Consider the following 25167-nt stretch of genomic DNA (forward strand, 5'->3'; position numbering starts at 1 on the left):
TCAAACCACACGCGTGTAGAACCTCTCCGATCCACACGCAAGCTCAACTGTCAATATGCCAGTACTAGTGAATGATCCTATCCATCCATCAGGTGATCCGATATTCCAAAATCACGCCGTTTATTTGCTCATGTGACCCACATTTTACAAATCAACGGCTAAAACAATCATCCGCACGTGTCCCACTCGAGGAGCACAAAATTCTGATTTTACGGTCAGAGGATTTAAACAACCACGCAGCGAACCAGAGTTAAAGATCAGATATCTTAAACGTGCACGTGAGCTCCCGTGTCTATGGGCGGGCTATGCGCGCGTGCGGACTAGCAGGCTGTTTGTTTTTTTCCTGCTGTTTTCTCATCATCCAGACCTTTTCCCTGCTTATGTTATAAACGTGCATTCTATTCCCTCCTCCTAATCCCTTTCTTCCATTCAAGAAGAGGAAGAGATGAAAGGGTCAAAGGCAAGAGGAGTTGTTGAGAAAAGCAATGGGAATGAAGAGATAGATTGGGAGCTGAGGCCTGGTGGGATGCTTGTACAGAAGAGAGATGATGGGCCAGGGTCTGCTTGTGGGCCCATGATCAAGATCAAGGTCTCTCATGGCTCTTACCAGCATGACATCAGTGTCCCTGCCCAAGCTACTTTCGGTAGTTCTTATCTTCCTTCTCTATTATTTCCACCCTTTCTTTTTTGATGCATGCACACTTTTTACTACTTTTGGTAGTAAACTAGTACAGATTTTGTACATCCGTTGATAATTTTGGGTGTAGATATCATTTCCCTTTCCTTATTGGGTTTTTCCTTCTTCTTCTTCTTATTACTATTTTTCTTATTTACTTGATTTTTTGAGTTTTGATTGTCTTTATGTGTTGTGGTTTGTTGCTTCTCTGCTTATAGGTATTGAGGACATTATACATACTCTGGATGAGTATGGTTGATCATATGCGGGCACACACCTCTGTACACGTGGAAATATGTGTCAATTCTGGTGTGTGATGGGCCATTTTATGGATCCAGCATCATGGGTTTGGCGATCTTGATTATTATGTTTGGCCCACTGAGTTTGGACCATTTACCATTTTCTTTTAGGCCGTTGGTTTTGGGGTCGCTGATCAGATGGTTGTGATGTTGGACCATCTGGATTTATGCACAATGTCGTGGGTCTGGTGGATGTGGTTTTGTGTGTAGTCCATCATGCTTTGCTTGTGTTTGGTTTAAGGTTTTTTACATGTTAGAATTAGAGCTTACTCTTGCATGGTTTGGTGGATCACCTGCATGCTGTAGATACAAAGCATGTTTATCGTGAGCGTCTAAATCATGGGCATTATCATGGATGGGGCATGGGCCAAAAAACATGCTGATTAGATAATCCTGGCTGTTTGATCAATTGATATTTGCCCATTGAATTTGGACAATTGAAAATTTCTATTTGAGATGCCCACTTTATGGCCAGTGGTTTGATTGATTTGATCATTTGGTGCACATGACCCATGATTCGATGGTCAGGACTGGTATCTACTCACAACACTTTTGTGGTGGATGGGTGTATGCTTGTGGTCCACCATCTTTGATCGAGCTCGGTATCTTAATTTGTCTCTTACGTATACATTTCTGATTTTGCTTTTCAATCTCTGTTCAATGGGATCTGTTCTTCTTGATTGAAAGTTGTTGTTGTTGTTTTTATTATTATTATTATTATTTTTTTTTTGTCTATTTATAAGTTTTAATAATTCATATAATATTTAAATGAAGGGGATTTGAAGAGGTTGCTCACCCAAGAAACTGGCTTGGAGCCTCAGGAACAAAGGCTGTTGTTCCGAGGCAAAGAGAAAGATGATGAGGAGTGTTTGCACATGGTCGGTGTCAAGGACATGTCCAAAGTCATCCTCTTGGAGGACCCTGCCAGCAAGGAGAGGAAGCTCGAGGAGATGAAGATGGATCAAGGGATCTCTAGGGCCTGCGAAGCTGTCGCCCGTGTTAGAGCGGAGGTCAATAAGCTTGCAGAGAAGGTGCGACTCTTTCCATCTATGCACCTGTCATGAGAACATGTGAATTGGGAGCCCACATGGCTCTGATTCACCTTGACTTTTTTACTTTTCAGAAATGATTCGAATTGGGTTTGTAGGTTTTGGCATTGGAGGCGGTTGTGCATCGAGGTACTAGGGTTGCTGAGAAGGAGTTTGTCGTGTTGACAGAATTGCTGATGATGCAGCTGTTGAAGTTGGACAGCATCGAGGCCGAAGGAGAAGCGAAAGTACAGAGGCGGATCGAGGTAGGCGATCTATCGTGTCTTTTCTAGGCATCGCTTTTACTTGTGATATTGGTTGGATTAGTACTTAACTATGCAGCCAAATGCACACACCCTTATTCAGTAGGAACTCATTGGCTCATTGGTTGGTTTGTATCTCCAGAATGCATTTATGGTGTATAAGTTTTTTTTTTTTTTTTGCAACTAGGTTCTGAATGTATACTTGAACTTCTACCTATCAATTGTCTAGAGGTTCTGAATGTATACTTGAATTGCTACCTATCAATTGTCTAGATCTTTTACGTACACACTTATTTGCATCCAAGCCTATTGGGTAGAGCTGTACACAAGTTGAACCGAGTCGAGCTTGGCACAGCTCGGCTCGGCTTGGCCAACAGCCAACCCCAGCTCGAACTCGGCTCGGTCCTCGAGCCTGACTGTCCAGCTCGGCCGGGTTTGGTCAGCAACTTGGGCTAACTCGAGTCGAGTTCGAATTTGATATGTTGAGTTGAGTTTGAATTCGAGTTCGAGGTTGAACATAAAACCAAATGCATAAGTAACACGACTAGGCCGCCAGCCATGGGCAATGGCCGGCTGTGTTGCCATGGACACACAGAGAGAGAGAGAGAGAGAGAGAGAGAGAGAGAGAGAGAGAGAGAGAGAGAGAGAGAGAGAGCCTCGGTGCTCGCCAGATCAGACCAGAACTTCGGACAAAGAGAGGGAGAGAGAAATGACTCAAATGGGTGGGGTGGCTAGGTGGGTTAGGGTTAGGGGTCCAGCTTGAACTCGCCTCGAATTTTTTCGAGCTTCCAAAAATTAGTTCGACTCGGCCTGAACCCAGTTTCAAACCGAGTCGAGCGAGTTAATCGATCTAACTCGGTTTGTGTACAGCTCTACCATTGGGGCATATGCTTCTTCTTCTTCTTTTTTTTTTTTTTTGGGTTAGCTTGTTAGTACACACCCATGTCAGTACACACACTCCATGTTAGCCACCCCCACTAGGGATCGATACCAAGACCTCAAGTGTTGAAACGAGGTATCTCCACTCAGTCTGCCAGTTGAGCTAGGGATCTGGGTGTGGGCATATGCTTCTTCATTATGAAGTTATAATCTTGTTCACAATGTGGTTACATTTGAAGTGAAAGACGTTTGCGTACACTTGTTCGACTCGACGACCGCAAAAGCAGTCCTTACTATCTTTCTATATAATTTTACGATTGTGATTGGTTGGACATGATGACTTCTTTGTTTGCAAAAATTATATAGGAGTACATTTTATCCTTGGGGTACTAGGAATGTATGTACCATTGCAAATTATTCATCTCTATTGCAATAATACAATGTAATGGCCCATAACATGCATCCCATCATTTGAAACTGCTGATCTTGTAAAGATGGTATTCCTTTCCTAGCATTTTTTATTGCAAGTCTGATGTGTACTGTTGTCATATGCGATCGCATATGCCATTCTTGGAGCATATATTGCATATGCGATTTTATGAGCATTGGCCATTATGAGATGGCACATGCCTTTGCTTATGGAATTTTTATTTTTATTTATTTAAATTTTTTTTTTTTTTTTGGCATATGCGATTGCACCATCACATATGTGCACAACCCCCTTGGGTTGCATAAAATCGCTTGTGCTATTTGACAACAATGATGGTGTGTGAGACTTAAAGTTTCTTTAGAGATCTATTCTATATCCTATAGAAATCTTGCCACTTGTTGACTTTGTCATAGGTACTAGTAATAGTTGAGCTCAATATAGACCAGTATATAGTAAAATATCTAGTAGGGAGGAATTGCAAGGTCTTGCATAGTGGCAGTGGTAGTATGCTAATGGTCATGATTCCATACATGTGACGCTCAGGACTTAATGACCCAAAGCCCCATAGTGTTCATCCAATGGCCCCATTGTGGATGGGGGAATGTCTTGAATGTTTTCTTGATTGGAATTCCTATCCATTCAACCAGTGGCTTAGAAGTATGCATTAATTTGAATGCATGTTTTTGGTTCCAAGGATAGTAAAAGCTAAAAGGCTTCCACAGTTCCATGGTGCCAAAGGGCTTCCATTAGACAAGGATTTCCACAAAAATCAAACATTTAGCCTTCCATCTCAAAAGCTTTAATTAAATTATCCATCAAAGAACAATCATAAAAAATTGCTTTTGTTAGAGAAGAATTTCTTTCTTTCTTAGGTTTTGATTATGTTAGCCCTTATTCTAAGCTGGGTCTTATTGGGAGAGTGATGAAAGGTTGATAGTCGAATAAGGCACATTGGGCCCAACTCCATGTAATAAGGCCCATAGGGCCTATTAATGTTTTTACTATTAGAAGTAAGTGTAGAGTGTTGAGGTTTCAATAGACCCTAAGCATCTCATGTTCTTGCTACTTCTCCTCTCTCTCTCTCTCTCTCTCTCTCTCTCTCTCTCTCTCTCCCATTGTGTATAAGTAAGAGTAGAGTGTTGAGGTTTCAATAGAGCCTAAGCATCTCAAGTTCTTGCTATTTCTCTTCTCTCTCTCTCTCTCTCTCTCTCTCTCTCATTGTTTTTTTCTTTCATCTTTCTTCTCCTTTTTTCTTTTCATTGTATCTTCTCATAGGCCCTCAAGATTAGCACCTTGAAACCATTTAACATGGTATCGAAACCTAAGTGCTCCTAGGGTTTCTTCTTCTTCTTTTAGGGTTTCTTTTTCTTCTTATTCTAGTTTTTTTTTCCCTCTTTTCTTCTTTTCCCTTCACTTTCGTTTTTCTTGTTCTTCTCTTATTCTTTTTTTGAAGATTTTTTCTGAAGGACGTGCAGATTTTTGTATTTCCTTAGCTAGGGTTTGCCTTTTTTTTTTTTTTTTTTCCTTTCTTCTTCTTCTTCTTCATACTCTATGAGTTTTATCCTTTTAATCTTCCTCAACAAATATTGTTTCCCTTCCTTCCCTTCCTAATCTTCTTATCTTTCTTTCCTCTTTCCTGCTTTTCTTCCCTACACGACTTCTTGTTAACCCTTTTTCCCCCACCTTTCATTCTTTAATAAGTGGTCCCCTCTTTTCATATACAACTTATTAACCCTTCTCCTTCACCCTTCATTCTTCTTTTTCATTCTTTCGTGAGGCCTCATTGACTCCATCTGATTCGTGAGATGGAGGTGGCTTGCAACTGGATTTTTTAGGGTTTTATATCACGTGTTGTTGTATTTAAAGCCTTTTTGATATGCGGTTGAAGCCCTTGCTGATTTTTTGGTCATCCGATTGAAGATGTTGTTGGAAATTCTTATTTTACTAAATGGTTGGAGGTATTTGATTGGATTGTCTTTTGTTGTGTGACGTGTGCTTGCCTCTACTTTACCACCTCCTTCGATGACTTAATAGCTTCTCCATTTCAGGCTCTTGTTGCCAGGATGTGTGACGTGATTAGTATTTATATTAGGTAGTTGGTTTGAACCCGTTTATGCATCAAACAGTTGGTTCCGGCTTGTTTAGATTGGGTAATTGTTTTAGCTTGGCTTATAATTATGATTGTGTTGGGCTTGTTTGCTCTGAGTAGTTGGCTCAAAATTGTTGTTTATATTGGACAGTTGGTCCATTCTCATTTGTTTCGAGTAGTTGTTCGGACTTATGATTGTGTTGGGCAGTTGGCCCAACCTTGGCTGTGCTGGATAATTGATCCAGACTCGTTTTTTATATTGGATAGTTGGCCTAGCCTCATTTGTACTGGATAGTTGATCCAAACTCATTTGTACCAGATGGTTGTTTCATTGGCTCACATCACTGAAGTTGCAAAAGTATTTGTTCGCTTGAAAGTATCGAGTTTCATCACCTCCACTTTTCATCTGCTCGTTTGCCTCTTGTCATAGCCAGTACTATTCATCTCCACAGCCGCATTACTTTTTTATTTTATACTTTTACGAAATCTTTTACGTGCCTCTCCCAACTCAAGTTCTTTTTAGATCACTTTGAGTTTGTTTGGGGGAGGGGGGTGTTGGAGATGAATTTCTTTCTTTCTTGGGTTCGATTATATTAGAGAAGAATTTCTTTATTAGGTTTGATTATGTTAGGCTTTGTTCCAAGCTGGGCCTCGTTAGGATGCTCCAGCTTGAGGAGGAGTGTTGAAAAGTTGATAGTTGCAAATGAGGCACATTAGGACCAAGTCCATGTAATAAGGCTTATAGGCCTCATTCAAATTTTTACTACTATAAATAAGAATAAAGGGTTGGGGTTTCAATAAACTCTAAGCATCTTATGTTCTTACAATCTCTCTCCTCTCGCGCTCTCACTGTTTCGCTGTTCCATCTTGCTTTCTTCTTCTTCTCATTGTAGCTTCTCATAGGTCCTTGTTGAGACTTAAATAATGCATACTTTTCCCCATTTATATCTTGGTTTTATGAACATGAATCAACTTAATGTTCTATTTTACTTATGTTTGTGTTGCAAGGTGAATTTAAGAGCTTGGATTGAAAAGGATACTAAAAGCATGGATTTGATGCTTAAGAATCATGGATGGATCTTAGGAGACCAAGATTGAAGAATTCACATGCTAAAGATCCAAGAAAACTAAGTGAGGAATGAAGAGAATCAAAGATTTGAAGTGAAGAATCCTGAAATTGTCTTGAAAAAAGCGTATTCTGAGACTCTGAAGTTCATTTTGGGAAACTGTGCAGAGTGAAGTCTATTTTAGCGAACTGCGTAAATTTGAGGCGGTTTCTAGAGTTTTCCAACTTTGTGCGAAAGTTGGAGTTCCCCACTTATAAATAGGGCTTCCCAGGGCATTCCTAAGCATCATTCTAGGCATCCAAAAACAAGATTTAGGGTTTTTAGAGAGTTTTATAGTTTTAATTTGTTTTTCTTTACAAGCTTTTTGATATTTATTCTTTCTTGTTGCTTTCTTTCTCTATTATAGTTATGTTTTTCCAAGTTCCCTCTAGCCTAAGCTAGAAGGGAAGCACATTGGTTTAATGTTTTCATAGTTATGATGATTGATTATTTTAATAATGAGAAGAATGGTGTATGCATATTATCTATTGTTTAGGTTTAGTTTTTGATCCTAATGTGAGATCCATATGTTTCCATCATATGAGATCCAGATTGATAGATAGGCTTATCCTGAATCAATTAGATTTCCTAGAAAGGAGAGGTTCTTAACCTGCTACATTTCTTTGATATTCATTATCTTATAGATATGAATTTTTAAAATCATTGGCATTTGAGAATAAATATCAATGGTGCAAAACCATGATTTTCTAATCTTTTATATTATTTATTTAAAATGTTTAAATTGTTTTATTTTCCGATTAGGCCGATCATAGTGCTCGGATCCTAGTTGTGTTATCCAAGTCATCATGATTTTGGAACATTAACTTATATGTGGAACTTTGAAGCTTGGGTGTTTTTTTAATTCAGTTGAATTACATCCATTCAAAACTCCCAAAATCAAATCATCAGTTTAGTTTTTATTACTTAGTTTATTTTGCATTTGATTTTCTTCTTCTCACAATTCATCTCCCTGTGGGATCGACCTTGTATTCACAGGATATTACTTACGAATCTCTGCACTTGGAGGCAAGCAATCAACCCTCAAGATTAGCACCATGTAGCCATTTAACAACTTTCTCCAATGTTACTCTACCAACGCAACCCACGCCTTCATGAGAGTGGATGTTCACATTATATGATAATACATTTCCCAAATCTTGCTTTATGTGCCACAACAAATCTTTTTTAATATATGCTTGTATCTTATGCTTTTGAATTCTCAATCATGAACATGATTTCCTTCCATAAGTTGTCATCTGAACGCAAAACCTAATGTCTATGGAACCAAATGTGGGAAGCAAACAAAAAATCTTAAATTCAAGGGGTGTACTAGAGTTTGTCTTGCAGATAGTTGGGGATCGGGTTTTCTTTTTGGACTTCTTTCTTAAGGATTTTTGGGTAGACGATTCCTCATTGTCTATCCATTTTTTTGTATTTTCCTTTTTGTGTGTGTGTGTGTGGAAAGCAAGCAAGAAATGACTCTCTTATTACTTACCCAGGGCAAAAGCTTGAAAGAGATGCAAACAAAGGAGGGGCAAAGCCCCTAGAAAAAAGAGAAAAGGGAGCCCACATGCCATGCTCGAGGGTAACAGAAAGAAAATGAAAGACAGAAAGGAAAAAGAGAAAACAAGGAAAAAAGGAGGACAAAAAGAGCCACCCAAAAGAAAGGAGGCAAGGGCTAGAACCCACAGCCCAACAAGGCTAGCTCGGTCGCAGAGCTAAGGTGGGAGGGAGAGTGCAGAGGAGCAGTAGTTAGCTTTAAAAAGGATGCCTAAAATGCCTTGAGGTAACACTAGCATGGCTACTGGAGTAGGTGATATAGGCGTGCACCCCACAGGCATAAAGCCGCATCTCATAGGAGGAGGATCTAATAAGGCGGCAAGGCTCTCTTCATTGTGGACTTGGATCTTGGCACTTGCTAGATTGGTAGAGTGAAGCTTAGATATGCAATGAAATAAAGTTCGGAGGCATTTATCCGAAGTCCCACGCATGCTAGAATCAGAGTGAATTCCCCAGCTTGCACATGATGAAGGGGGGAAGCAAAAGATGCTGACTTTAGTCACTAATCTCAGCATAGGCAAGCGTCCACTGCAACTTTGCTCTATTTGATTGATAAGTTTGAGAAGCTGGGGGGCGGGATATGGAATATGAAGTAGGAAGATCCCAAGCCACTAAAAGACAGGTAGGGGCCCTAGTCCCAATAGATGGGCCGAAAAGGAAAATGATTCTAGCTCTTAGGTCTAAAATTATATGCCTAAAGATGACTTTGGGAGGAGCCTAGAATTAAAAAAGTGATCATTCATTTCTCTTAAAATATGCCATGCAAGGGCTAGGAAGGAAAGTCTATTAAGGCAGTTAGAAATTAGATCAGTAGAGCTATCCACAATATAGTTAATCGATTGTAAGATAGAGGGATAAGAAACAAAGGGGATGAAAAGTTTAGAATGCATTTTCTCCCAAATCCAATGGATGAACTTACAAGAAAAGAAAATGTGGTTAATTGACATGGTTTGCTGTAAAGGCCGTTACGGGACCGTAAAGGCCGTCACGTAAAGGTAGCTGTGGCAACTGTTACACGTTACATGGTTGTAATGGCCATAACAGCTGTTATGGAAAAAAAATGACCCGTAATTGCACGTTACATCCCCTAAAAAGGCCATAATAGCCCTGTAATGGTCTAACGAGATATATATAAATTTTTCATACTTTTTAATCAACATTACAGGGCAGATACAAGTTTTTCGGGAGTATTTTCAATAAATAAAAAAAAATAAAAAAAGAGAGAGCGTAACAACCTTTATGCCCCGTATCATAAAGGTAACGGTGGTGGCCGTTACGGCCACCATTACCGTTACAGAACACCTTGTTAATTGATTCATCTCCATTTTTGACAAAATACACTGTCAGTATCATTTATAATATTAAGCTTATCAAGCATATCTTTTGTTTTAAGCCGCCCTAGGAGAATCATCTAGGTAGTTATAGAATTGATAGGAATAAACCATTTGAACCAAACAAACTCAATTCAAGGGGGGTCGAGATCGACAGTCCTACAAGCCTTGATAGAAGAAACGAAGGAGAGATCTTTTGGGGCAAAGAGTCTAGACTACTTTGTCATCAACTGGGATAATATGGTGCACCCTAATTTCCTAAAAGATTTCAGCTAAAGTTGGAGAATTTGGATAAGGGAATTGCCATTCAATATCTTGGATTAGAGTACTAACTAACAGGGATGTTGGTATGTAATCCAAGATCTTGAACAGGTTGGCCCCCAAAGCGATAAAAAGGCTTAACTCTCCGAGCCAAGGATCATTTAAAAAATTAGTACATTGACCATTTTCCACAAGAAATCTAGTATGATTCTTAGCAATGTTATGGATGTTGAAGTCATGAAATCTTAAGCTTAAGTTGTCAGAGTGTGGTGTATCAATGTATATCAAGGGATTTCATGACTTCAACACCCCAACGCATGTGCGGGGTGGGAACTAAGCACGGGAACATACTGACAAGGGTGGAGGGACACTTACACCATAAATAGGCCGGGCTTGATTTCTCGGTCCCGCCGGACCTGATTTTCCTGGTCCCTTCCTGGTCCCTCGTGGGAGAATAATATTTTAGTGAGGCATATTTGCTGCTCTCGAGATTCGAACATAGGACCTTCCGCTTTGATACCATGTCAAACAACCATTTACTCTAAAAGCTTAAGCTGTCAGAGTGTGGTGTATCAATGTATATCAAGGGATTTCATGACTTCAACAGTGGACACTTAGTATGCTTCGCCAGGCCTATGAAGCATTTCAGGGGATTTGAATGTGCTAGATGGAATTTGAGCCAATATATTTGGCCTGGACCCACATGCCCCAAAGGTTCTCTTTTTTCACAAAGAATTTTCCAGAATTCTTTGTACCAAGGCTTGGGTCTAAAAATTTCTCTCTCTCTCTCTCTCTCTCTCTCTCTCTCTCTCTCTCTCTGTAGAGGATTTATTAAATCTCTACCCGAGTTTTAATAAATTCTTATATTTCAAAAAAGAAAAGAAAAAATCTGTCCCGAGGCTTCTATCTCTGTTTGAGTTTTAATAAACTTGATGCAGGGCAATTAACCACTTGTTCTAAGAGCTCGAACAATTAAAGTATAGCGAATTAATCCCTTTATCTCATAGCCTAGGCCCCACATCTCCTGAGTTTAGGACTTCGACCGAACCCCCTTCGTGGGCCCCAAATCACATAAGTCGCCCACCTCTAGTGTGTTCCCGCATCTCACGGGCTACCCCACTCGAGCCCGGTGTTTAATCACCCCTGGTGAGGAGTCTCGAACACGAGACTTCCCTTGTGTGCCTCAAATCACATGGGTCACCCACCCCGAGTGTGCCCCTGCATCCCACAGGCGATCCCACTCGAGCCCAGTGTGAAAATGCTCCTGCATTAATCACCCCGGTGAAGAGTCTCAAACACGAGACCTCCCGCTTTGATACCAATTTGATGCAGGACAATTAACCACTTGCTTTAAAAGCTCGAACTATTAGAGCGTGGCGAATTAATCCCTTTATCTCATAACCCAGGCCCCACATCTCATGGGTTAGGACCTTGGCCGAACCCCCATCGTGGGCTCCAAATCACATGGGTATCGAACACGAGACCTCCCCTGCGGGCTTCGCCCATCCCGAGTGTGCCCCTGCATCCCACAGGCGACCCCACTCGAGCCCAGTGCAGGGTGTCCCATATCCGTTACAATATGGGCGTATCGGCTTATACGTATCGGTAACGGCCATGGCCATTACGCGATATGGGGACGTAACGATCAACCCCCCCCCCCCGGATTTTGTAGCTGTAACGGCCATTACTGCCCCGTAACGGCCGTTACAGGGCGTAACGGTAAAAAAATGGCCCATTTTTTTGCTATTTAAGGTATTTTTTTTCACTTTTTTTTAAAAACTTCTTTCTTGTAAACTCTTCCTAAATCATTTTATTGCTATTTTCGACCACTTTTAGCTTGATATTACAAATAAAAATAACTTATATTAAGAATTTTCTTGATTCGAAGCTCTGTGGGCCATTTTCTAGAAATTCCTCAGAAATAAGTATTTATACTTTTTATTCAATGTTTTACTGTTTTAATGGTAGAATATGATGTGTTAATCATAATAGAAGATATTAATGTCTATTTTACAAATTGTTGTTATCATTTTATATTTTTTTATAATTTTTTTCTATTTATGCACTATTTTTGGCCTTTTTTTTTTATATATAAATTCGAAAAATTATTTTTTATTGAATGTTTTGATGTTTTATGGTAGAATATGAGGTGTTAATCATAGTAGAACATGTTAATGTTCATTTTACAGATTGTTATTGTCATTTTATATATATATATTTTTATGAATTATGAAAAATAATTGCAAACACCTACACATGTAAGATATTTTCATATTACATTCATTCTAATATAGCTATAATTAATAGTAGATAGTTAGAAAATTAAATATATGAGTTTTGCAGTCAAATCTAGGTTGTCTGGTTCATAAATTCATCAGACAATCCAATACAACTTCTCACTAAAGAGTGGACCTTTACACCACCATAAACATGTTCCAATTTATAAATGAATGCATATTTGGAATGCTTAGAATATTCCGGATTTAATCTATATTTTTTTTGCACCGTTACGCGCCGTTACGCCCCCATATCCGTATCAGTATCGGAGGGCACCGTTACGCCAACTGATACTGATACGAGATACCTTGGCCCGATGTGAAAATGTCCCTGCATTAAAACTCTTATCTTTCAATAAAGAAAAGAAAAAAAAATCTCTGAAACAAATTCAAACACAAAATCCCAACATCAATTGAATCCTTCATCTTGGATTTAAAGATCCATGGATATGAACTTCCCCTTGCAAATCCTTTTTTCCATGCATGCAAATGACCCCTTAAGGGCGTGCTTGGATTGGGTGAAAAACTTGGAAAATTAAGGAAAGCAAAATGAATTCCTTTGATGTGGCATTTTCTCTCTTTAAGAAACATAAAAAGACAAGGAATTTGATTTTCTTTCCTCTAACAGTGAGTAAAACCTTTTCTTAAAAAATTCAATTGGTGGGAAAAGAGTTTCCCTCTAATATTGTAACCCACACACAAAAATAGAAAGAAAAAGCAGTTTCTAGGATAGTTTGTGCAGCAAAACAAATGTGTAAAGAGTTTCCTTTCCTTTGCGTTGACCTATGTAGGAATTTGGAAATATTATACAATGGAGGAAATGAAGAAACTGAGCTGAAGGCATCATATTTGTGGGTTCAAATCTTGACTTGAATAGATAATATCTCAAGACAGATTTGCTACCCCTTTATGGATATTTCAGTAAGTGCAAAGGAAGGGAGATGATAAATTATCTTCAGGATACAATGAACTCACAGATCCGTTATTCTACACGAAGATATGCACCTCCAAGTGTTGAATAAATCTCTAGGACACTGATATGCCTCACTAAAACGTTTTCAAAAGGACAATTGCTAGAGGATAGAGATGACAACACATGGCTACGGATGGTTTGATCTAAGAATTATGTTATCTTTCTGGACTATGATATCCAAGATATATAGAACTTGAAGGGACATGGTGTCATTCTTGGAGCGACACTCGCGTGCCTTTTCAGGAGATCTACACACCCATTCACATGCAACCGTCATATTTTCCATGAATGGACATGCCATTTCTTATGGAAATTTAGTCTCTTTTGGACAACGACAGTTACGCAACAACAAAAACTGTTTCTACATTACAACTCATGCAACTCTCCCAGATCTTAATCAACATAATCGTTGTCAAGTGTACAACATGTGGCACCTATGCTGCGTGCACAACCATGTGCTAGGCACACTCAACCAATACTATGGCAAGAACCTTAGAAATCTCTGATTGGACCCTGGTTAACTCCCTAAGTGCACTATTGCTTAGGTGGACCTGAGCGAAGTGTAAAAAAGATTAGGCTCTTTAGGCTACTTGCGACAATGCGCATGTGCTTGCAAAGTGTGCCTAATAAAGCACTAAAAGGCATCTAAGCAGCCCTAGAGACCATGCTATGTGCCTTTGTGTGTATGGTGCTTCACACTGTTCTTGTGGAGATTTGAACGCAGGTTCTTGTGGCAAAAACTCTTCATCTTACCACTAATCGGCATGAGTATTTTTAAGAAAGTTTCCACATGTAATATATTTATTTACTTTCTACAAATAAATTTTTTATTTTTGAAATTTATTTTCTTATAAAAATACGACAATCTCAGATTTTCCATTGCTTATGTCAGCAGGTTTGTTTCCTTTCCCTTCTTATGTTTTCTTCCAATCCAACATGCCCAATGGGAAAAATCATGGCATGCGTCCAATGGAAAATACTACAAAAAATGTTTGGGATGTTCCAATTTGGGAGATTCTCCAAGCATCCCTCAAACACAGATGCATACATACAACATGCACACAAAAGTTCTCGAGTCATCAAATGCTTGTATTTCTTACTGAAACTGTTCTTCTTCATAATCATCATCATCTTCTTTCATTGTGTTTCATCATTAGATCCATTTGTTGGAGAATTTTAAGGCTTATACAACAAACAGAGAACAATTTTGTAATGACCAATTAAAATGCATATTTCTTGGTGAAACTATTCACATCATCCTGATCATCTTCTCTTATTGGGTTTCACAAACAGAGATTTGTAAAGACCAGCTAAAATGCATACAGAACAAACAGGGGTTTGCAAAGACCAGCTAAAATGCATATTAACTCTCTCTGTTTCTCTCATGTCCAACATAATTGAGATGCTGAAGATGGTATATTTGCTCAATTCAAGCAATGAGAGGTGTAGCTTAGACTTTGTTTTCCTACCTTCCCATGAAAGTTTATGTAGCATTCGAACTATAAATGTTTGGTACCAATTGTATGCATAAGCCTCCTATTGGCTAGATCTGATTTTTTTAGCCCCCGAGTAAGAGTTAATTACATGTGTGATATAAGGTGTTCCAAAACGGTAACGGTGGTCGTAACGGCTACCACCGTTACCATTATGATACGGGCCATGGCTGTTATAGCCCTCGCATTGGCCATTACGACCCTTTTTTTATATATATTTTTTAAATTGTTGCAGAACCGTTATAGGGTCGTTACAGGACTTTTACAGGGCCTTTACGGCCTGTTTTTTCTGTAACTGCCATTACGGCTGTTTCGACCCGTTAACGCATGACAGTTATAACCATTACCGTTACGTAACCGATTTTGAATACCTTATATGGTCAAACAAATATCAAAGCAACAAGCAATGGAGAAGATAACTAGGCATGGTTCAAGGAATACACACCTCTACATCTTGAAGAGAACTTGGTAACAAAACCCAAGGTAGCATACCATCCTTAGAAACTCTCATCCCAACTACACTTAAGAACCAAACCCTAAGAGGATGAAGGTCTCTCACTCTCTCCCACAGAAACCTAATTTTTGGAGAAGGGAGAAGCCCAAAAGTGTATGGGGTTATGCCACTAGGGACCCTATGGGGCTATTGATAGAGCTCCTTCAGGTAAATTCCCAGCTCAGAGGCCTCAACTTAATTATAGGAGATGCCATCACTACCTCCAGTTTTAAAAGGTCTTCTCACACATGGAGCTCTACCTATTTACTTCAGTGTGTCTATGTCTCCAATTGATCATCACCATTACATCAGGTCGGCCCAGGCCTCGAAGTGAATCCACCTATTGGAACCGGAAGGCCCACCACTGCAGTTTATTGGCCATGACTCAGAGCAAGAAAACCTTTGATGTATACAAAAAAGTTTGTTTTTAAAAAGTCCTTTTTGAGAACAAATGGCATGTCAGAATGACTCACTCAACTGACTGAACATGGCGCTCTTCCTTGGTAAGCACTCATAAAGAGACTACTATGTGGATCCCTTTCGGGAGAGTGAGTATATAGTTATACATAGTTGCTCTTTCAGAAGAACAAATGAAACTCGGGTATTGCCCTTGTTAGAGCTCACAGAGTCAGTATATACAGAGTTGCTCTTTCAGAAGAACAAATGAAACTCAGGTATTGCCCTTGTTGAAGCTCACTTTATGCGTATCAAAGTCCAAGGGATAAAGTCTCCACAAACTACCCTCTGGTATGGGGACTGACATGTGTAGTATAGAAGAACTGAAAGCTTTCTTGTTAAGACCAAATAGCATTCCTCCACATCGATCCATGTTCAATGTGCTGTTGTGCTCACTCATCTACTGATGTGAGCACCATGGTCACCAACTGGATCTTTAGGATTGTCAGCAATCAGACATTTTTACTAGAATATTCCTCTCCCTTTTTCTTTCACTGCCCTTCCTTCTCCCTGTGTGTTGCACATGCCATACCCCTAGTGAGATGATAACATGAGCACTTTGTGGATTGAAAGCGGGCTGCAAAATGCTAGTTGAGAGTGATGATTAAATACCATTTAGAATTCAAATTTTCCTCTTCTTGGGAAATGGAGGGTGACTCATGCTTATTCCAAACTTGAATTTAGGATTCTTCCACTAAAATATGGAGAGGAGCTTGAATTTGGCATGTGAGTGAATGAAAAACGTGGGCTGGTTATCATAGATATGAAAAAAGAAAGAATGAAAGAAAAGAAAAGAAAAGAAAGGATTGGTGATGTGTAGTTTGAAGACCATTTTCAAAATCTTTAGCCTCAAACAAATAGCTTGATTTTCAATGGCTAGAATACATGTTATATGGACTCCCCTTTTCCTCTTGTTAGCTTCTTGATTGACTATCATTTTCAGGAGTACAATTCCCGTGGGATTCACAAGTGAATACTTAAACGATTGAATATCATGCAGTTTGGATCATGAGATACAGGGAGGAATTGTCTCTAAATTCTAGACGACCCCATGTCTACCAAAATTGGGGAGGATATTCATTCATGTCTAGTTTGATATTGTAATTTGGGATGAAAACTTGAATGGAACTCTTTGTTCAAACTTTTTTCTTAAAAAAAATAATAAAATTAATATCTAGTCCTCATGTTTCTTTTGCCACAATTTGAAACCCTAGTCCATCATGTGTGCAAGCTTTTACCAGCCTTGGCTTAGGGAGCAAAGTCAACATAGTTGACTAGATCTAAAGGTTATGAACCGGGCTCTCCTTGGTAAGTGGATTTGGAGATTAGGGACAGAAAATGGGGCCCTGTGGAATTTGGTCATTAAAAGTAAATATGGAATGTCTCCGAGTGGCTGGTGGACCAAGGAGTCTTCACTTTACAAGGCGTCAGCAACTTGGAAAGGGATCCTAAAGTAGCAACAAGTAGTTCTGAAAGGCATGTGGCCTTTGAGCTGGGTAAAGGGTCCAGAATTCGATTTTGGACAGACCTCTGGATCGGCTCCTCCTCTCTGAAAGAAAGATTTCCTAACATCTATCTCTTAGCCCCTTCAAAAGACTCTTTTGTAGCTGATTGCTATGACTTCCTCGGCAATAACATTGTGTGGAATCTGCCAAGCAGACGTAACTTGCAGGATTGGGAAGTCGCTGAATATGCGAAATTATTGAGTTGTGTTGCTGCAGCCTCTCCAAATCAGTCCGCTGAGGCGCTGAAGATTCCTTAATCTGGAACTTGGCAAAAGATAGTATGTTCTCTGTTAATTCACTGTATACCTCTCTTCTCATTAGCCCGGTGCCCCCTGAAGCTCAGAAGGTTCATTGGATCTGGAAGTCCCTGGCTCCGCCAAAAATTCAGGTGTTCGGTTGGCTCGCTTGCAAGCAGAAAATTCTCACTGTCGATAATCTACGCAAGAGAGGTATGGTCCTTGTTAACACATGTCTTTGCTGCATGCGAAATGAAGAAACCGTGGATCATCTTCTGCTCCACTGCCCCTTCTCTTCTCAAATTTAGGCTGAATTCTGCCTCCGGTTCAATGTTAGTTGGTGCGCTCCCAGCTCGGCAGCCCATCTCCTTCAAGCCTGGTACGGGGTCTGTTTTGGTAACCTCAGATCCATCCTATGGAGGATGGGCATCCTCACAGTCTGGTGGGCAGTCTAGGAGGAAAGAAACCAGAGATAGTTCTCGGATGTATCTAGTTTTGCTCATGTGGTTATCTCTAGAGCTAAGCATCTGCTGGTGGAATGGGCGTCCCAAACAGATAGGCTTAAGGGTCAGGACTTATGTTTTATTGGTGTGTAATGATTTTGGTTTATTAGGAGCTTCTGCCCTCTCAGCAGTTTCTCCTCTTTTGTATTTACTTCTCTTTTAATATATATACCGTTACTTTTCAAAAAAAAAAAAAAAAAAACATAGTTGACTAGATCAGGGAGAAACATTTTGTGTTTTGTCCGATGATGTTAAAATTTTTAGTGCCCATCTCTCTCTTATGTGGTGACCTGGGCTATGTGCCTCATCACCAAAGCCATCATGATTAGGGGCATGATCCTTTAAGCACCGGGCAGCAATGTGGGTTGTTGGGAGGTCATAAGGATATCCTGATGTTTAAAAGATCATGCACTCTCATGTCTCGTATGAATCTTTTTCTCAATCTTACCTATACACACCTTCAATTTGGGAGGATTAATTCTATAATACATCCACTTGGACTCATTCATGTAACCAATATTGATCGAGTTTCAAACACTGGCATTGTCTAGGTTTTCTTATCGTTCACTAATCCAATTAAAGATAGAGAAGAACATCTAATCAGTGTTGTAAAAACTGGACCAGACTGGTTATTAGACTGTGCTCTACCTGAACTGGCCACTTCAGTAGCTTGGTTTCATATTAGAACCTGTATTGTCCATTTGTTTTCACTATAATTGTTTTCAACTATCAAAAGTAAAAAAAATTGAAAAGAAAAAAAAAGAAAAAGAAGAAGGGATTATATCGTTACATCTCTTGGATATAGACTCTTGATATTTTCTTCTAACAGTACATTCCTCATAAAAGTTTGGTGCACCTGATGAGCGGGTTGTCTGATTATTGGACCAGGGCTTGTTTACAGTCAGCCCCACCTAATGATAGGCCTAGATATTGCATGTGATGTGGAAATGATACAGTAGTTTCGGTTGAACCATAATAAGGTAAAGCGCCAATCAATCATGCTGTGTGGCATACTAAAAGCGCTTTTGAGAAAATGATGCAGAAAAAAGTTTTGATAAGTGCTTTAGGGTGCTACATGGCCTACACTGATTGTTGATCTAGCTTGTTAGAGTTCAATTGGTTCTACTTTATCATTTCCCATGCGGGTGCCACATTGGCATGTGCCCCCTGATTCACTTTTTCAATCTATCCTTCTGCGGCTTGCAGTAGCATGTCTCAGAGAAAGGAGAGTCATCTAGGTCGAATTGTAGAGCTAGCCCTCAGGAATATGATATTATTTCAGGAGAAAAGCTTGGGGACCTTCCTAGTTATGAAAAAAAAATCAGTAAAGTGATGAGAATCAGCACCATATTACAAGTTTTACTTTTTAAAGGATAATGTGGAAATTTTATTGAAAGGAAGGTGGAAAGCCAAGCAGAAAGAATATAATGAATGAAACATCAAAAGAGAGCAACACCATCAAAAGACGAAACAAAGATAAGACATCAGATACATTGACATGTTTTCCCGTCTGAAACGTACTCTAAAACATCCCTTTTTGATTTCCAGACAGCCTCTTCCCACGGCCCTTGTTTGTTGCAGAAACATTGTTGATTGCTTTCCCCCCAAATATTCCACAGGACAGCAAGCAAAATCAGACAGCAAAATGCTATACTGCCCTTATCAAGTGAGACATCATGCCACATCCAAAACAAACTGTCTACAGATTGGGGCATCACCCAACTGAAGCCAAAAGTTCTTTAAGAAAAGTTAGCACACTTGACAAGCAGAGTAGTGAACAAATAATTGGTCAATCAACTCTGCCTCACTTTTGCACAAGAGACACATTGGGGAGAATCATAGATGCCTTCTGGAGATTGTCAATGGTTAGAATATGCTTCCTTCCTACCAACCAAGCAAGTGATGATGCCCGAGAGGAGCACCACAGAACCAAAAAGCATGGAAGAAGTTGTGCCTGTGCAAGGATGATTGATTCCTAACCATCGAATCAAATAGAAGGACTTGACCGAGAATGATCCTGAAGAAGAGGTCCCCAAACCAATGAAATCTTTGAGGCCAGGAAAAGGATGGAATAAATGAAGCCGATCCAGCAGATTAGCATACTCCACCTTCTTGTCGGATAAGTTTCTTTGGCATGGAGGACACCATATTCCTCTCCAAACTGTTGTGTGAAAAACATGAAGCCACTGACAAGTCCTTTGATGGGGTTAGTTGGAAAAGTGACAGAAAGTCCATCGATAAGGGTCTACCACCCCACGAGTTATCTTTCCAGAAATGTATCTTGTTTCTGTCTCCAAGCGAGAAAGCCAAGCCCGCTTTAAACATAGAATTTCCTGATCTCAAAGATTCAATTATTCAATTGCTAGGTAATGATATTCTTTTTAACCATCCATTTGATTGTCCCCAACTGGATCTTTAGGATTGTCAGGCCTGTGTGATTTTCTGTTGGGCTCCCTAGATTGATTTTCATGTATGCCATGTACATGAGTTGCCACACTTTAGTTTCTGGCAAAAACACATTGTAGTCCAGCCTGGTATTAGAATATCAGTTTATATGCTGCATTTCCTCATAAAAGAGAGGAGAAGAAAAATGAGAAAAATAGGGATCCATTTTATTGTTCTTTGTGTTAATGCCATTTTCTTTCTTATGAGTAAATAGATTGTTTATCTCCAAGCAGTTATATTTGCTACGAGATTGGAAAAGGCCGACAAGATTGAATTCGAAATTCCTGCATTACGTTTTGAGCAGAATGGGCTTTGGCATGAAGTGGAAGTGGTGGATCTTGGAGTGTGTAGGCTTATTTACTTCTCTGTCTTGGTGAATGGATCGCCGAAGGGCTTCTTCAAAAGGAACAGGGGCTCAAGGCAAGGCAACCCTCTCTCCTTCTCTATTTGTCATTATGGTGGAGGATCTAAGTAAAATGATGGCTAAGGGGATTTAGGCAGGTGTCATAAAAGGTTGAGGTTGGTTGAGATAACATTCAGGTCACACTTACAGTTTGCAGATGATATTCTAATGTTCTGCGAAGCAGATATAAAGCTCCACAACTTGTGCAAGATTCTAAGGTGTTATGAAGGGTATTTTGGGCTTGAACATTAGCTTTGTGTTGCTTTGTATGCAAGTATCTTCGGGTTTAGATCCGCAAAATTCCCAACAACATATTTGGAGCTGCCGCTTTGTAGTGGAGATCCGGGTAAGCAATCATGGAACATGGTTATCAAAAGGGTGGAGAGGAAACCATCAGGCTGGTAAGATTGATATCTTTCTTTTGGGGAAGGATCACTCTCATAAAGGCAGAACTAGCCACCATGCTGATTTATTTAATGCCCATCTTCAGGTGTCTGAGCAGTGTTGTCCATAGAGTGGAGAAGATCAGAAGGGGCTTCTTTTGGCAAGGCGCTGAAAATAAGCAGAAATTCCACCTGGCGGGCTGGGGGGGAGTTGCAAGCCTAATGAAGAGGGGGATTTATTATTTTTTTTTTGGAAGGTAACAACTACCAGGAATTGAACCCTGGATCACTCACCCACACTACACCGTTTCCACCACTCATCTAATGAGAGGAGACTAAGGAAGAGGGGGATTTGGGAATAAGGAATCTGAAATCTATGAACAGCGCCATAGTTAGGGAAGTGGCTGTGGAGGTTGGGGAAGAGGATGGCTTCTAGAAACCCATAATCAGAGGCAAATATGGTGAAGATGAGGGAGGATAGTTCCCAATTTTCTGTGATGTATAGATCATCAGGCATATGGAAAGTGATTCTTAGAAGTATTACCAGATTTGAAGCAACATTTCCTTCATTTTGGGAGATGGGACTCAGGGGAAGTTTTGTTTGGACAAGTGGTGTGGAGACTTGGCTCTACAAGACAAGTTCCCCAAGCCCTTCTCTTTGGCCTTCATGTTAAAATCCTGATATGTTTGTTTGCATCCGTCATAAGGAAGGTGGTCATGGTATTCCATAATGGTAATGGTGGTTGTTACGGCCACCACCGTGACTGTTACAATATGGGCCTTAACGGCCATTCCTGTCTTCTTCTTTCTTTCTTTGTTTCCCCCAAAAACCAAAAAAACCTAGTGCCCGTTACAGGTCATTTTTCTACAGCGATCGTTACATAATGACCGTTATGGCCGTTTGGCACACCTTGGAAGGGGTATGGGCCTCAACCCTTAGAAGAAACCTTGGGGAGGAGGAGAGAGAGGAGCTGTCAAGCCTTTTCCCCCTATTCTACGATGCAGATATGGATGGCAATTGTAGGGACGTGGGTGTGGAGTCATGACAAATGGGGCCATTTCTTGGTCAAATCTCTCTATCTTGCTATATCTGCCAGCTCAAATCCAAGCATCCAGGACCCTTTGCATTGCATTTGGAAGTACAAAGCTCCCCGAAGTGGCATTGCCTTTGCATGGTTAGCCTGAAAAAAACAACAAGATCCTCACTATAGACAATTTGTAGGGTGTTTCATGACTAGTTTCTTAGCCAAATTGTTATTTTGCATAATGTTATCATTGAATGGAACTGGGTAGTTTAAGGCTTTGGGAGTTGCCGTGGGTCAGCTTTTGGGGGGTTCAGGGGTTTGTTTGTATGCTGTCTTGGGGTTGTCTTTAGGGGGGGGGGGGGCTGCTTCTGTTGCTGGGAACTAGCATTTTGGCAGCAGCTTTTTTTTTTTTTTTATTCCTCTTATGTCATTGATTGGAGGCTATCATAAAAAATAAAAATAAAAAATCACAGGATAGTTATAGGTTTCTTTAATTGTTGAGTAAATGATTAGTCAAATTATTAGAAATTACAAGTCATTAAGATTCTAATTAAAATTAGAGCTTTGCTAATCCCACATGTGTGCAATAAAGCTCATGAACACACCACGTATGCAAGCATGGCACAATAGGTCCAGGATCCAATCCATCCATCAGAGGAACCACTATATTGATGCCCTCGCCCAAGAATCAGGTTGATCCACTGGTCAGGTGGGCCACAGTTTGCCAAAAAATAAAATTATGGCCCTGAAAAACACCTCAGAAGTTTTCTAACCCATACATCTGTTTACAGTATTGGCATCCACATGCTGATTGGACCGGATTATATTTTTGGGAAAACATGTACAATGTCGGACCAACTTGATGGATGGATTAGATATCGAATGTTTATGCCATGCCGGTAGATGTGTGGTGTGACATGTACACGTGCTTTAGTGCATACACGTGTGCTTGGCAAAGCTGTTAAAAATTTGAAGTTGTACGACCTGGCATTTCTTAAACTGTTTTTAAGTGTCTGGGTAACTTCACGGATCGGCAAGGCATACAAATTTAGTATCTGTTTATTGCCAAGGAACTTGATTTCTGTGCTCATATGCATGTGTGCTCATGTGCAATTTATGACTTGCTGTGGTCCATTTATATATTTATTTATTTAAAATCATTTAAGTTTTAATTTATTGTGCCGATGTCCCATATTCGCCTCATCATTGACCGTGGGGTTGTTTTCCGTGTGAGAGAGAATTAGGGGGTGGGAGTGGCATGACTAGTCAAGCTGAAAGTGGTGTGTTGTTGCAAGAAGAATTACTGGGTCTCAATGCATCAGGAAACTACAACAGGTCCACATATGCTCGGCCCATGAAAACGGGCACATGTTTCGGTAGTCCAGACCTTTGAACTGACGGGCACCACCTTGGACAAGGAAGGCTTTGAAATCTCCCAGAGTGGAAGATCCTAGTCCTTCAATCAGTGCACTACAGATACATCGTCAAGAAAAAAAAAAAAAAAAAAACATTGATGGTTCATGAGGCCAAGATTGGATTGCTAGGATCTCCAAATATGGAAGGGTAGATGTTGGATGGCTGGGCTGCTCTAATCTGGAAGATTTTGGGGACTTACCATCCATGTTGGCCCACTTAGTTCAACGGTCTGGATAAATACTCATCCTGGATCTCAATCATTGGGGCCCAGTAAATCATCCCATTGCAATCATACGAAGACAATCAGTGCTGTCTAAAATTTCATTTATCAAGCATTGATTATCAATCCATCCGAAAGCATCGCACTTCTCTTCCTAATAATTTATTGAACTCCCTGCACAGGTCCGCCGTGTTCAGAATTTGGTGGAGATGCTCGATGTCCTAAAGGCAAGAAACTCAAACCCATTCAGCAGTAGCAGCAACTCTGTGTCTGTGACAACCAAATGGGAGACATTCGATTCTGGGGTTGGAAGCCTGAGTGCCCCACGTCCAATGCCATCACCAACGAAGATAACCCACGACTGGGAACAGTTCTAGTAGTAGGCCAATGTTCTCCAGTCTTCTGGTTTGTTCAAATTTCTCAAGTAATATACATCATATGTGAACTACACGAACAGTGCTTTTGCTTTCCTGGATTGCTCTATTTCCCATTTACAATCTGTAGATAGAAGGCATCTGTTGAACTAGAATCAATTGATGTACATATGGCTCGGAAGTGTTTGGTTTTAGCATATTGTAATGGCTTGTACTGCTTAAAATGTAGAGGAACTATATGTAAATCTTCTATCTGAGGATATGTATGGTAGGGCTGTCGATGGGTTTGGGTTAGGGTCCTATAGTACCCGTGCTCGGGCTAACTGGGTCCGAGTCTAGTTAAACACCCAGACTGGATCTGATTAGGCTTGGCTACTCATTGGATCTTTGGATCTAGAATTCAAGATGGGTTCGGGACAAATAAGAGCATTAACATGGTTGGGCCCACGTGATGGATAGATTAGATTAAACACAGATGTGCCACTTTGACATGTGGGTGGTGTGTAAACGGGGGCACTCTTATGTGTGTGTGGCTTAAGAAAGCTCATTTCTTTTGCCAGAAATATATATATATAGGGAATGGTACTATAAGGTCGAGCCATAGAACCATAACATATGGTTAAGTTGTGTCTTAGTGTGAGCCGTTGGATGATAAACATTCAAAATGCGCGGGAAGATGCGACGACCTTTCGGGGAAGCTTAATCTGATAGGAAGTTAGTTAGGGCCAACCATCATGTTGTGAGAAATCCACACCGTCCATCTGTTTTTTTTTATATTTCACGTTAGGGCATGAGACAAAAAGGGGCGGATTCGAAAATCACGTAGGCTTCATGACAGGAAATAGTGAGGAATGGATGTCTGCTGGTGAACATTGGTGGGTTACAGAAGTTTTGGATTGAGCTAATATTTTTGTATTTTCAGTTCATCCTAGTAAGAATGACCTTGTGAACAATATAGATGACATATAAGAATAATGGTAGACCTTAAGAAGGTTTCAACCGTAGGCATTAAACTACTCACATTTTCTTGTTGTGCGGTCCAGT

The 25167-nt window shown here is 40.1% G+C and overlaps 1 protein-coding gene across 1 annotated transcript; it reads left to right on the forward strand.

The window, feature by feature from the left end:
* Window positions 1-376: 376 nt before the first annotated feature.
* On the forward strand, window positions 377-24317 carry LOC131253385 (BAG family molecular chaperone regulator 4). The gene is made up of 4 exons (XM_058254343.1): window positions 377-644; window positions 1750-2006; window positions 2123-2269; window positions 23932-24317. The coding sequence occupies exons 1-4, from the start codon at window positions 446-448 to the stop codon at window positions 24124-24126; spliced, it is 798 nt and encodes a 265-aa protein (XP_058110326.1). The 5' UTR covers window positions 377-445; the 3' UTR covers window positions 24127-24317.
* The last annotated feature ends 850 nt before the right edge of the window (window positions 24318-25167 follow it).

The sequence above is a fragment of the Magnolia sinica genome, chromosome 8, assembly GCF_029962835.1.
Source record: "Magnolia sinica isolate HGM2019 chromosome 8, MsV1, whole genome shotgun sequence".
Lineage (NCBI taxonomy): Eukaryota > Viridiplantae > Streptophyta > Magnoliopsida > Magnoliales > Magnoliaceae > Magnolia > Magnolia sinica.